Here is a 14025-nt window from a genome sequence, read left to right as displayed (position 1 = left end):
CCAACACGGGGTTTGAACTTGTGAACCACGAGATCATGACCTGAGCTGAAGTCGGACACTTAACCGAGTCACCAGGTGCCCCGGAAAAGTAAGTTTTTTTTTTTTTTTTAATTTTTTTTTTCAACGTTTATTTATTTTTGGGACAGAGAGAGACAGAGCATGAACGGGGGAGGGGCAGAGAGAGAGGGAGACACAGAATCAGAAACAGGCTCCAGGCTCTGAGCCATCAGCCCAGAGCCTGACGCGGGGCTCGAACTCCCGGACCGCGAGATCGTGACCTGGCTGAAGTCGGACACTTAACCAACTGCGCCACCCAGGCGCCCCCGGAAAAGTAAGTTTTTAAGGGCATATCAGGAACAAAGTTTGAGGTGATGAGCAGGACATATGAGTTCCAGGAAGAGAGATGGGCTGGTGATGTAGGAACAGAGGTTGATAATTAATAGATGGTATTTAAAGCAATGAGACTGTGTTCAACAAGAGCAAAGACATCTGTAGACTAAATCCTGGGACCCTCCGACATTTGGAGGTCAGAAAGTTAATGAGGAATCAGTAATGGCAGTGGAAAAGTAGCCAGAGAGTAGAGGCAATCACAGAAAAGTGTGGTGGCCTGGAAGCAAATGATTAAAGATGGAAAAAAATGACCATGTCAAATCTATTACTAGATCAGGTAGGATGAGAACAGAGAACTGAGCACTGAGCACTGGCTCTAAACCCTATGAAAAAACCAGTTTCAGTAAAGTTATTTAGACCAAAGGCTGACTGGAGTGGATTCAGTGAAAGAAAAAAAAAATGGGTAGAGAAAAATTGGAGACAGCTGGTAATCTTTAAATTCCTCTTTTAAATGAGAAAGAACTGAGGGCTGATGGGGGGTGGGAGGGCAGGGAAGGCGGATGATGGGTATTGAAGAGGGCATCTTTTGGGGTGAGCACTGGGTGTTGTATGGAAACCAATTTGACAATAAATTTCATATATTTAAAAAAATAAATAAAAGTACTTTGAAAAACAAAAACAAAAATAAAATAAATTCCTCTTTTATCTGTTCTTTCTGAAACATTTCCAACCTTAAGGTAGTCTTGAATTATAAAATAATTTCTCCTATACCACCAACACCTTGTACTCGTCTTTAATGTCTGTGTAATGCCAAGCATATGGACGATATGTGAAAAATTCCTCAGCTATCTGAAAGTTTCCAAATACATATGCGTTTGAAATAAAACAAGTAAAATATCTGAATGAGTAACTGGATATTTCATGGGTATATCTGTATGTGTACATGGTATCAGAGTTGGCTGTCTGCAAGACAGAAATTATTCGTAGTAATTAATTATGCAGTGATTTATAGTTCCTGTTGGAAGGATATTCGTGTGTTAATTCAAGAACCTTATATCTTCTTATATCTTATATCTTCATGTTTGTTAAAAATGCCAAAAATCCATAATATTCAGATCTTTCTTTGTGCTTGGTAAACTTAGACACATTAATTTACTTTGGCATAATCAATCCAGGTAACCTCACATTGACCGGAATCCTGATTACAGCTGAATTGTACACATTATATACGCTTCACTTAGGTCAATAAATGTTAGTTAAGCAAAAACTAAATAAAAGATACATTTCAATATTCTGGGAATTTCACTTTCTTTTATCCTCAGGTCTAGAGTATAAATGAAACACAAAACATAAATTCACAATTTGATAACTAATCTATAATATTTCACAAGTCTAACCTAGTGGTTTTCAAATCATATTGTACAGCAGAGTTACCTAGAGAGCTTGGTAAAACACAAACTGCTGACCCCACCTCCAGATATGGATCGTTTGAAATTATTCTTGCATGGGTAAAAGGTAAGAAGAGATGCCGAATGACTGAGGGATAGACTGGGCTCGTCCATTGCTGATTTGCTCTCATATCTATCTCTACTTTTTTCCCTTCTGCTCTATATCACAGGAATCCTTGTTCCCCAGACTGCTTGCTGCCTGCTGACTCACAGTTAAATTTGGACAATGAGGATTAAGAGCGAGGTTAAAGGAACCAGGGAGACAGAAACCAGTGTATTTGTTTTCTGATCTCTCTGCTTGTGGGTATGACCGTAGCTTCCGCATGGCTCCAGTTCCCAGGGGGCAACTCTTCTGTCTGTGGTCCCAGCTTCTTCTGGACAGTCCCCATCAAGAACCAAGATTCAGCAGCATGGCCCTAGATTTTGTGCTCTGGTGACACTACATCTGGCCTAGGTCCTTTCAGCACCTGGCCTAGCATCAGCTTCTTGATATTGCTAAACTCAGTGTGGCTAAGTTGATCCCTGCTTAATTTCTCCCATTTCTTTCATGTCTATCACCAATGCTCCACAGCAAATTCCTCAAATGTGTTTTCCTGACTGCGCTTGGACTGATATGGTTACTAAGGATTTAGTAATATATGTATAGTTTTTATTTTAGCAAACCACAGCCTAGGCTAGCATAACATGTCAAATTCAGACATGACCCTGTGTCTCTCTGACCCTGTGTGCAGGCCAATCCTTTCTTGCATTTCCTGACCTCATACTTAAAGTTTATAGACAGTAAAAATATAAAAGATATATTGGGAGGAGGGAGAAAAGTACTGGGGGAAGGGTCTTATGGTATTTTTTGTCACCCATGGCTGAACCTTAGTTGACAGAATAAAACACTAGCCTTTGATGTCACTGTTTTGTAACGTCGAAGGGCCATCCTAATGTTCAGAACAAGTATATATCATACACATACAATATATATAATCATATCATATATATAAATATAATATATATATATTAATGTAAATCATTCAGAGGAGATCTAGAATTATTATATGTGGAGAAAAAGTTAATCATTTAGAAATTTACTTTAAAACTTGGGAAATATTTAACCTGTATCAGAAAGTCCCTTTGCTAAAGGGAAAAACTCAGATTGTCGGAAGACATTTAATGAGGTGTGTACATGAGTGTGAGTGTATTTGTGTGTGTGTGTGCAACTTCATGTCTGTGTGTGTTTGTTAATGTCTTTTAAGATATCTGCCTGATTTCATTTCTTATTTTATAAGTTCAGATTATTTCCAGAGCCTGCTGAGGTCTGGTTAGCCAGGATCAGCATGGGTGCTGGTCCGAGGGTAGAGGGCTCTGAAAAGCAGGGGCCAGAAACCCCACCATAGCTTGTTCTGAGAGAGTAAAGGCAGCATGTTTAGACTTGTGAAAGCGGTGAGCCATGTTACAAGTGTCAACACACGTGGGCTCCAATTTTAAGTATACAAACAGTAAGTAGATATTTACTTAGATAAAGGTGATATTTAAATGCACCTTATTTTGTTGATGGAGCATTGCCCATCTCTGAGGCACACATAGTTGATGCTGTTACTATTGATTCTATCACACACTTTCTGGACTGCGACCACAGCTCATACTAGAATTACTGACTGAAGGAAATAGTCATTTAAGTAGCCTTAATTTTCATTAATACACAGAGCAAATGCGGTGCAATTTTTCTCTCTGATATATGCACGATATTCCAAGAACTGATGTATCTGCTGCTCCTCAGTGATTTTATCCATTTGTAACACAAGGTATGTGTTAGTATGTGTGCCAGCCACTGTTCTCCCACATTCTATGGCATTGAACCATGTGGAAAGTCCAACAGTGTGATCAGCTACAAAATCTTGGCAAGACCTAGGACTGATTTCTTCCAGAGCATAGTATGTGTTATAAATGCTGTAACCAGTTGTCTGTTTCTTAGCAATAGTTTGATATATCCATTTGTAAGTTTATATTACATAAAGTACAATTATGAACAATACCTTGGTAGCTCTGTTTTGTTTTGTTTGTTTTCCATTTCTTAGAGAAACAGAATCCAATAATTTTACTCAGGGAACTATTACCATATATTTGTTCTAGAAAAAGTATCTTGATTTACTAGAGAGTTCTATCTTATCTTTGAAAAACCTTGCTGAACTTTCAATGGCTGTATGACAATGTTTTCAAAAGACAAGTTATTAGATATGAAGAGTCACGTGATCCATTTTCTGGCCTAACAAAAGTAGATTTTAGATACTCAACATTTTATTCACAGTTAAGCTTTCTTTTTCATCTGCTTCTGGGAAATCCTTTCATGTGTAGGTTTTCTTATCCTAATGGAGTCCTGTTACTTTTTATATATTTCACATTATTTTGAGTTTTAACATTATAATTTTCTTTCTGATTTTATTCTTAACTGACCCAGTTTTGCTCCATTGATCTATTTTTTATTTTATTTTTTTAATCTTTATTTATTTTTAAGAGAGAGAGAGAATGGGAGAGGGGCAGAGAGAGAGAGAGAGGGAGACAGAGGATCTGAAGCAGGCTCTGTGCTGACAGCAGCAAAACCTATGTGGGTCTTGAACTCATGAACCGTGAGATCATGACCTGAGCAGAAGCTAGATGCTTATCTGACTGAGCCACCCAGGTGCCCCCCACTTTTTAAAGTTTATTTATTTATTTTTGAGAGAGTGAGGGAGAGAGAGAAAGTGTGGGAGGAGCAGAGAGAGAGAATCCCAAACAAGCTTCAGCGCACAGAGCCTGAGGTAGGTCTCAAACTCATGAACCATGAGACCTGAGCTGAAATCAAGAGTTGGAGGCTTAACCCACCGAGCCACCCAGGCACCCCACCCACTGATTTATTTTTTAAAGGAGAGATAAGATAAATCAAAATACTAAAAAATGTAAAATGTTAACTGAAAATGTAAGTTCAAAGCACGCGAAAATATTTTGGTCTAAATAAATTGCAGCCTGTTAACTAAATCTTAGCTCAGCAAAAGTAAACCTCAGAGTGCTTGACACTCATGCACAGATTTTAAACGTTATAGTTAAAGAATTACATTTTCATAATTATGTTAAAAGAATTTGACAGCATATCAGGGAAAACCATGACTGATCTGATTTTTACAGTTAGTAAAGTGCTTGTGAACAAAATCTCTTTTCAAGCCTTTTCCCTCTGAAACTACCAAAGGAGCCTGGAGACTTAACAGACAGTGGTGGACCAGCAGACCTAAACTACACTTTGGCCTCCTTCCAAACCTTCGATATTCAGGGCACCAATCTTAAACAGTCACGGGTGACCTTTTATTGAATTTCTTCAGGTGTTATATGGGCCGTAGCCAGGCAATGGCAGATTTCTTTTTCTAAAACCCAGAATACTACTTTTTTCCTCCTGAGTAATGTTCTATCTCTGTATCGTATGGGAGGCATAATCTTCTGCTCTCTCTGGGTCCCTCAAGGGCTTTCTGGCTAGTTCTAGGGGTTTGACCGTTGCAACCTTTTGTAGAGCCTCTATGCAGTGTCCAGAGCCGATCTTTAGCCCCTTGCAACTGTCCTATACTTTCCACATGTCTTTACAATTTTCATGTCTCTTGGAAAATGAAACTAAAGAGAAATAAAGGAGAAAACCCCTCTTCCTTGATTCTGTTGCTTTCAGCTTATTTTTTCATTCTTTGTAGTCACTACCGACCTTCCTAGGAGGGTAGCTTTTGCTCTGGTTGTCCACTTGTACAATACGAGTTCTCTTCTTAAATGCCTTAGATTCCATGTTTTTATGTAAATGGTTCCATGCAATGTCATCAATGCTCATAACCACCAAATCCAACAGCTTCTCTTTAATCCCTCTTTTTTCTTCAGCAACACATTTGTTATTCTTGTTTACCTTATCCTGTCTAAAATCCTTCTCATTTAACTACAGTGATGCTGGAAGCCCCTCAATCTTGAACAATTTCTCCATATTTTGTGGGTTCTTTAATCCTTCTTTTCTTGTACTTAATGGATAGTCTCCTATCATACATGTGTATTTCTCACATCGGTTGAAATAGATTTATTCATTCAATCCCAATATCACAAAAGACATCCCTTAAGGTAAAAAAAAATTCCTTTGGAAGAAAGGGAATTTTTTTTAAAACATGTAGAATAATGTAAAATTCAACCATTTAATTCATAAATCATAAAATAAACGGGGTTAATGAATGGATAGCACATCCAAAATGGATTAGTAAGTGAAAGTAATGGTTTACAGGATTAACTCATCCTTTTAACACTGACAGAAATTATCCTTAATTTTACTGTGAAAGAAAAATAATAGATTATATGGATTATGGGTACGATTCAGCATGGTAATTCTTTTCCTCCTTTACAAACAGCCTAACCTCTATTTACACTGTTAATAAAGCTTTATAGTTTCTTTCTTGAATGGAGTATAACTCAAATGATGCTTTGAGTTACAACTTTTCTGCATAAGGAACAACCCTACATATGTCAGTAGAGTGCATAGATCAGATTTGGACTTTTGTTATGGAAAACGACCAAAGTCATATCACAAAATTCTGTGCCAAATCTGTGACAGGTTGTCTCAAAAGTATGTTGACATAATAGAAAACAAAATATCAGGAAACATTCTCTATGTTAAGACAACTGCCTAGCTAATGAAATATAATTGGTTTGATGCAAAAGTCCACCATGTTTTCAAGGAAGAAATATATTTACAAGTTTCAAATATACTTAGTTATATTTATTTAGTATACTACATGAGGTCTTATGTTTTCAAACTTTTTAAACTTCTGTTCCCATGAAGAGTTTAAATGACTTGAATGTAGGGATTTTTTTTTTTTTGAATTTCGTGTCTCAGACAATAATTTACTCATGACTTGTACATATTTCAACAATGACTTATACATATTTTTAAGGTGACATAATTATTTTATGTATAGTATTGAAGCCCCTTATAGACTTTGCCAACAACCTACTTTTAAATATATTTTAAGTAATGAGGACATATCATTGGTTCACAAATATTAGTATCAATTAAAAATAACCTAAAATGTTTATTAAAACACAGATTATAGGGAAAATTCAATAGTTCTGTAGAGAGACTTGGAAATTTGCATTGCCAACAGGTTCCTAGGTGATGTTGATTCTGCTGGTCCTGTGATCACACTTTGAAAGAACTGATAGAAATAGAAAATAAGTTATAACAATACTGGGAATTCCAGGGGTGCTTGGGTACTTCAGTAGGTTAACCTTCTGACTCTTGATTTCAGCTCAGGTCATGATCTCACGGTTCTGGGATCAAATCCCAAGTCAGGCTCTATGCTGACAGTGCGGAGCCTGCCTGGGATTCCCTCTCTCTTTCTCTCTCCCTGTCCCTCACTTGTGCTCTCTTGTGCTCTCTCAAAATAAATAAACAAACATTTAAAAAAAAGAATTCTGAGAATTCCAAATGTAGATAACTTGTATAAAAATTATCTACCCACATCCAAGTTAAAATAAGCCATTTTTCATTAATTACTAATGCAAAATAGTTTTGTTTATATTATTAACTTTAAGTAATTAAATTTAGAATTCACAAGAATGCTGGCTGCCAAAAAGTTTCCCTGCATTTAATTTCATTTTGGTATAAAAATAATATTTTATGTGAAATAAAATAATATAAAAACTGCAGGTGAAATTTTTAACTCTCCACACTTGAACTTGCATATGCCATTGTAATATTTTGATGCAAGATTCACTGGGTTATGAAAAGTCCTAAACACTCTGCCACCAACGGTATTTTAGATAAAGTATCAGAATACAGAGCAGTGAAAAAATTGCCAGTGATTTGATAATAGACTTTCATTATAGCTTTTGGTTAAAAATACGACAATATTTTCTACTTTATTAAAACCTAGTTTCTTATCATTGTAAATATCTCAATATTACCACACATTTGTATCACTTATTGATGAACTCCAACTACATTTTTGATTCTCTGGCTTTGAATTGCTCAAATGTTGTGTGCTTACTTTTGTGGGGAAAAGAACTGCAGAATTGAATAATAAAAAACATGCTGAAGTGTAAGATACATTTCTATAGGCTTGGATGCTTAACAGTTTCACATAAAAATTGCAATAATCCTATTCAATAAATTAGTTCCTTAGTTCATATCACTTTTTGTTACTTGTATAACTTGTATTCTATCTGATTTTCTCCTTGTATATATGTGATATATCTGATATAGATTATAAATCAAAAAGTTAATTATTCATTAAACCCTTTTACATGGTTAAGAATTATACAAACTTTTTAGTAGACTCAATTGAGATTCTTTTTTTTTTTTTATGTTTATTTATTTTTGGGACAGAGAGAGACAGAGCATGAACGGGGGAGGGGCAGAGAGAGAGGGAGACACAGAATCGGAAACAGGCTCCAGGCTCCGAGCCATCAGCCCAGAGCCCGACGCGGGGCTCGAACTCACGGACCGCGAGATCGTGACCTGGCTGAAGTCGGACGCTTAACCGACTGCGCCACCCAGGCGCCCCTCAATTGAGATTCTTAACTAGAAGTTCCTTATTTTAGATTTTTGGTATCTTCCAGTGGCACTAAAATTAATGTCCTAGCATAAGCAGCAGGACATCAAGAGTGCAATCAAGGCAGTGAGGCAGGTGACGGTCATGCCACCTTGGCAATCAGTCTTTTTGATTCAGATAATCTCAAAGTTGCTCTCCCATCCTTACCCCATGTGTCTTTCCCCCACTGACCTCTTTGTTTGACCTGTCCTGAAAATTTATAATCAAGAAATTATTATTGTTGCTTTCTAAAGCTGGTATACTTACAATCAGGAGGCATCTTTTCCATAAAAATTGTGTAATATTCTTTTAGAAGTTCAAAATTTTCCTGATTAATACTTTCCTGCAAGGAGACATCTCCAAACCTAAAAATAGAACAAAGAAAACAGTTATGGGTTATAAAGATGCTCCTGAAAGTAACATTTTTTAACCTTTTATTTTTAAATAGATGCCAGACTAAAACCACCTCCTCCTTTTGTTTAGAATTAAACATATCCCCAGTATTCTGCCATTAACTCATGTTAAAATCTAGGCACTCTTCTGGATTTCCTCTCTTTTCTCCACCCCATCCAGTATTTATTGATCTTTTCACATCTTTGGTAGTCTTTCCTTCTTTTTCCTTAACACTGTAATTGTATAGTAGACATTTAATTACATCCACTCTAGACTGGGTATACAGCTTCCCAAATACCCCAATGCTATGTCTTCAATCTCCTTCCCTTCCAGTCTCTCCTTTACATCACGGTCAGATCATTCATTCATTCGACAGATATTTGTTTAACATTGACTATATGCCCAGAGCTGCATGTGCAATAAACACAACGTTGGAGAAGTGAGTCTAATACCTGTTCTTCATATCAGCTCACTAAACTTCACTGCCTCTTCTCTCCCTATAAGGACAAAGTCCAACCCCCTTAGTTTAGCATCTAACTTCTCCACCAAACCTTCCAAAAACCCTCATAGAAATGTAGTTACACTCTTCTCCCTCATCGGCAGCATTTTGATACCTTTGGAACTCTCCACATGTAATTCTCCCTCTAACTAGAATTTTTTTATCTTCCTTGTCTGTTTGATCAATTCATCCTTCAGGCTTTAGGCTCATGTATTCCATGAAACCTTCCTCATGTATTCCCCTCCCATCTGTGAATCACTTTCTTTCCTCCACTATTCCTGCCCCTTCCACATCTTTGCTTATTGCATGAGTCAAACTGTAATGTATTACTTGTTGACCTGGCTTCCTTACTGGATGGTAAGTTCTTTTCAGACAGGGATCATATCCATTTTTCTTGTCACATTGCATGCTTCCTGTGTCCCTTAGCTTGGCAGAGTAGTGCCTGGTACAAGGTCAATGCTCAATATCTATGCTGAGTTAAAGTTGGAGAATAAGACTATAGATGAAGGAAAATCTATAGGAGAGCTTCTCTTAAACACTGAAATACACTCTTCTGACTTTTTCATACATTATAATCAACTGGTATTAAAAAAATATCATCCTTGCTGGAGAAATACTATTGTTATGGACTTAATGTTTGTGTCTTCCCCCACAAAATCATATTTTGAAGCCCCTAAACCCCAGTAGCTGTGTTTGGAAATGGAGATTCTAAGGAAGTAATTAAAGTCAAATGAGGCGGGGGCCCTAATCTAATAGGATTGGTGTGTCCTTGCAAAGAGAGTCACCTGTGAGCTCACCGTCTCTCTCTGTGCACACAAAAGAGATCAAGGGAGCACACAGAGAGAAAGTTAGAGAGACTTCTCACCAGAAGCCAAGTTGGCTAGAACCTTGATCTTGGAATTCTCAGCCTCTGGAATGAGGCTATACATTTGAGATATACATTTGATATACAAATGAGATATACAAATGAGATATACATTTCTGTTGTGTAAGCCGCCCAGTCTGAAGGATTTTGTTGTGTAGGCTAGAGTAATTAGTACTTATTTAATTAAGAATGGATACACATAACATACAAGTTGGCAATGGGTAAATAGTTCGTGAAGTATTGAACCTGTATTACATAGCATACCTAACTTGCAGATGTTGCCTGGTAAAGCTCAAAATTCAGAATCAGAGAAATAAGACTCAGAGAACAGAGACAGAGTGATTTACTTAAATCAGTAATTGGTTGATGTCTAAGTGTCAGCCTTCCCTCTTCTCTTCAAGTTTTTCTATACTTTGTCATTTGTCTCCTTTTCAAGTCTTACGTGTTTTTACAGCTTCCAGATATGAAAAAAGTGTATGTGTGCGTGGTGCACGTGTGTGCACACACACATAAAATATGCAAGATCGATAAAAGAGAAGAAAGGGAAGGGACATTTTATTTTTTGATGCTTATTTATTTTTGAGAGAGAGGGAGAGAGAGAGCGAGCAAGAGCGAGCACAAGTGGGGGAGGGACAGAGAAAGAGGGAAACACAGAATCCAAAGCAGGGTCCAGGCTATAAGCTGTCAGCACACAGCCTGATGTGGAGCTCGAACTCACGAACCTTGAGATCATGACCTGAGCCAAAGTTGGATGCTTAACCAACTGAGCCACATGGGCGCCACAAAGAAGGTAAGGGGCTTTTTAAAATAAAGTAACTAACAACTGAGATAGTCACAGTGACATAAATGATGCAAATTAACCGAATGTAGAGGGCTTGAAAATACAATGCTAACTATTCCTTGAAAGTCTGTACATGGGACTTCCACATCTCTCAAGATGACATTCACAGGTCTTAACTTACTAATTCAAACCGCAAACACTCTGTAGTTTCGTGTACCAAAGAAGAGATCATTAATTTAGAGTGCTGTTTTGTTTTTCCACCCAAATTGTGTAATTTACGTTCATAAATATCATTCATCTCAACCACTGAACTTGCTGTGAGGCACATATATACCAATGACTGGAATATAATCTGACTTCAGGTACTTATTTGCAAAAGTGCTCAATTATCAAAGAAAACTTGTACAACACAGTGAATACAAATATATTCTGATTTATGCATAGTATAAGAAAAGAGATTAATGGCTTCTGTACAGTTTGAAATTAAACATGAAATACAAAGCTGCCACCTAATTTTGTAACTGACAAGTGAGAATTATGAAAACCTATGCTGTTCAGGAAATATCTTTTGGATAAGAGGGAGAGAAGGAAAAATCATTGGAAAATAATAGATAAAAACTGGCACCTTGACTATCATGGAAAAATTCAGGAGTACTATAAATGCAGTGGCATTTTTAATTTAGTAAAAGACATTGGAAAGGTTTAACACTTACATATCAAGTCATGGCCAAGAATATGCTAGGCACTTTCAAACTGATACCTATGGGGGAAGGAGCCATTTGGAGAGTGAATTATGGATAAGAAAGCATTTTAAATATGGAAGACTATCAAATTCTCCAGAAGTTCTGCCTGTAGGGGAACTTCTCCAGCCAGGCCTCATAGCCAAGATGGTGACTTCTTTCTCTAAAATCTTTTAAAAATGTGTTCTACGAACTTTAACTCGTATTCACATTTTCAATAATCTCTACATGTGAATCATGTAATATGCAAAAGTAATTCCTATGCTTTCTCACAAAAGTGTTTTTGACACTAACTCATGGCACTATGTATAATCATCTGTTGTTTGACTAAGCAATTTATTATGAAAAGATGTGCTAACCTTGCCCAATAACAGCTATTTTAGTAAACAAAACAAAAGGGAATAATAGACTGTGTTTCAGGTCCAGAAAAGTTTGACAAAATTAGCTGAGTGTACATTGTTGAAATACATATGAACATGAAACTTCTTTTTTTTTTTTTTAATATTTACTTACTTATTTATTTATTTATTTGGAGAGACAGAGTATGCAAGGAGGACAAGGGCAGAGAGAGAGAGAGAGAGAGAGACAGAGAGAGAGAATCCCAAGCGGACTCTGCATTGTCAGCACAGGAGCCCAACACAGGGCTCAATCACACAAACCCGCGAGATCACGACGTGATTCCAAATCAAGAGTTGGTCGTCTAACCAAGGAGCCACCTAGGCACCCCAAACACAAAACCTTTTTTTTTAAATGTTTATTTTTGAAGGAGAATGAGAAAGAGTGGGAGTGTGGGAGAGGCAGAGAAAGAGGGAGACACAAAATCTGAAGCAGGCTCCAGGCTCTGAGCTGTCAGCACAGAGCCTCACATGGGGCTCAAACTCACGAGCCGTGAGATCATGACCTGAGTCGAAGTCATATGCTCAATCGACTGAGCCACCCAGGCACCCCCAACCCCCCAAACGTAAAACTTCTAAAACTGGATACACACACTGTACTTGGAAACATGAAGAAAGTTAATCCCTGTAAATAATTTGGTATTGACATCAATATTTTCCTCATTCCTTTGCCACATTTAAATTTGATGTGGGCCAGGGATCCTTAAATGTGAATATTTGTCCTTGCTATCTCAAATAACTTGGTAGTGATAAAAAGGGAGAACGTTTGCCATGAGTCTTTCTGAGTTCTGTGTTCTGTGCACAGAAGCGTATGGAATTGCTCAGCATACCCATACCAATTAAAAAACATGTGTAGTACTGATCTGACACTTGAAGCTTACCTCTCAGCAAGAGTTTGTTGCTCATTGATTCCAACATTAAAAAGTACTGGATACACATGAAGCAATTGCCCTTCTTTAATCTGCAGGGGCAGGGCCTCAAACATTCTCGCTGGAAGCTTCACCTCTACCACGTAATGTTCACTAAAGAAAGCGGAGGGCAAAGAGAAGGAGCATTGTTCATTTCATTCAGTTTTATTGGAAAGAAACAATAAAACAGTTGGAACATAGAGCTGATTTAGGTTTCTGGCTTCTATCTGCTTATTTTCTGTTATTAATTCATTCAACAATCATTTCATTCACTTCACTATTAAATTACTTGGCATAAAGAGTTATTTTCATTTTTTTATTTTTCTCCATTACTTTGAGATCCTTTAGGAAAGGAAGAATGTTTAGTTCATTTGTACACCAGGGCCATGTGCATAAGAGACTCAATATTTATCTTCTTGATTTAATTATTTTTAAAACCCAGTCAGTCTCAAGAATAAGGAAAGTAATTTAATGATGGATTTTTCAATATAGTGAAACTAATAAGCCCAATCACTTAAGGCATTACTTAGCATGGCTTGATTATTATTATTATTGATGGACCTCCCTCGTTGCGATGGCTTGATGGGAATGTAACTGTTTCATTATTTAAGATGTAACCTTTGGGGGTTCCTGATCAGTTTTGCAACATTAGCACATCACAGGAGTGGTTTTTCACTGGAAATTTCCATTAAAAATTACCCCTACTGTTTGGTGTGGAAAATTTAAATTAGGATTCACAGAATATGGTCAACAAGAATAGCTGCTTGTACATTTTTAAACTTGACATCTTCTGATGCAGTGTGAATTGAGTATTAAAATATAGAGAGTTCAGAGTTTATGAAAATCCATGTGTTTCTGGAGCTATATATAGTGCTGGGATCGCAATACATGTATTGGGAAAAGAAGCACAGGACAACTAGTGAGTCTCTTTGTGAGGATATTTTTAGTTTTCTAAAATATAACAATACTGACACATACTCTGGATGATTGACCCTGAGCTTCAAACCAGAGAACCAGGACATACCCCCAATCTGGCAAGCAGGGATGTTAGCACTAGCCGCAGATGAATGGCCACATTATTTTTCTTTTTTTTTTTT

The 14025-nt window shown here is 37.1% G+C and overlaps 1 protein-coding gene across 9 annotated transcripts in view; it reads right to left on the bottom strand.

Annotated features, from left to right (window-relative positions):
- The window catches only part of INPP4B (inositol polyphosphate-4-phosphatase type II B), a 789997-nt gene that overhangs the window by 70833 nt on the left and 705139 nt on the right, over positions 1-14025 (bottom strand). For all 9 annotated transcript variants that reach the window (XM_040473200.1, XM_040473128.1, XM_040473146.1 and 6 more), the window contains 2 exons: positions 12902-13042; positions 8615-8712 (listed from right to left, as the gene is read on the bottom strand). In XM_040473200.1, coding sequence (XP_040329134.1) covers positions 8615-8712; positions 12902-13042 — 239 coding nt within the window. The remainder of the gene's footprint in view (positions 1-8614; positions 8713-12901; positions 13043-14025) is intronic.

The sequence above is a fragment of the Herpailurus yagouaroundi genome, unplaced genomic scaffold (genome assembly GCF_014898765.1).
Source record: "Herpailurus yagouaroundi ecotype Mexico unplaced genomic scaffold, PumYag 28, whole genome shotgun sequence".
NCBI classification, from domain to species: Eukaryota; Metazoa; Chordata; class Mammalia; order Carnivora; family Felidae; genus Herpailurus; species Herpailurus yagouaroundi.
This window is presented reverse-complemented; position numbering and strand designations above follow the sequence as displayed.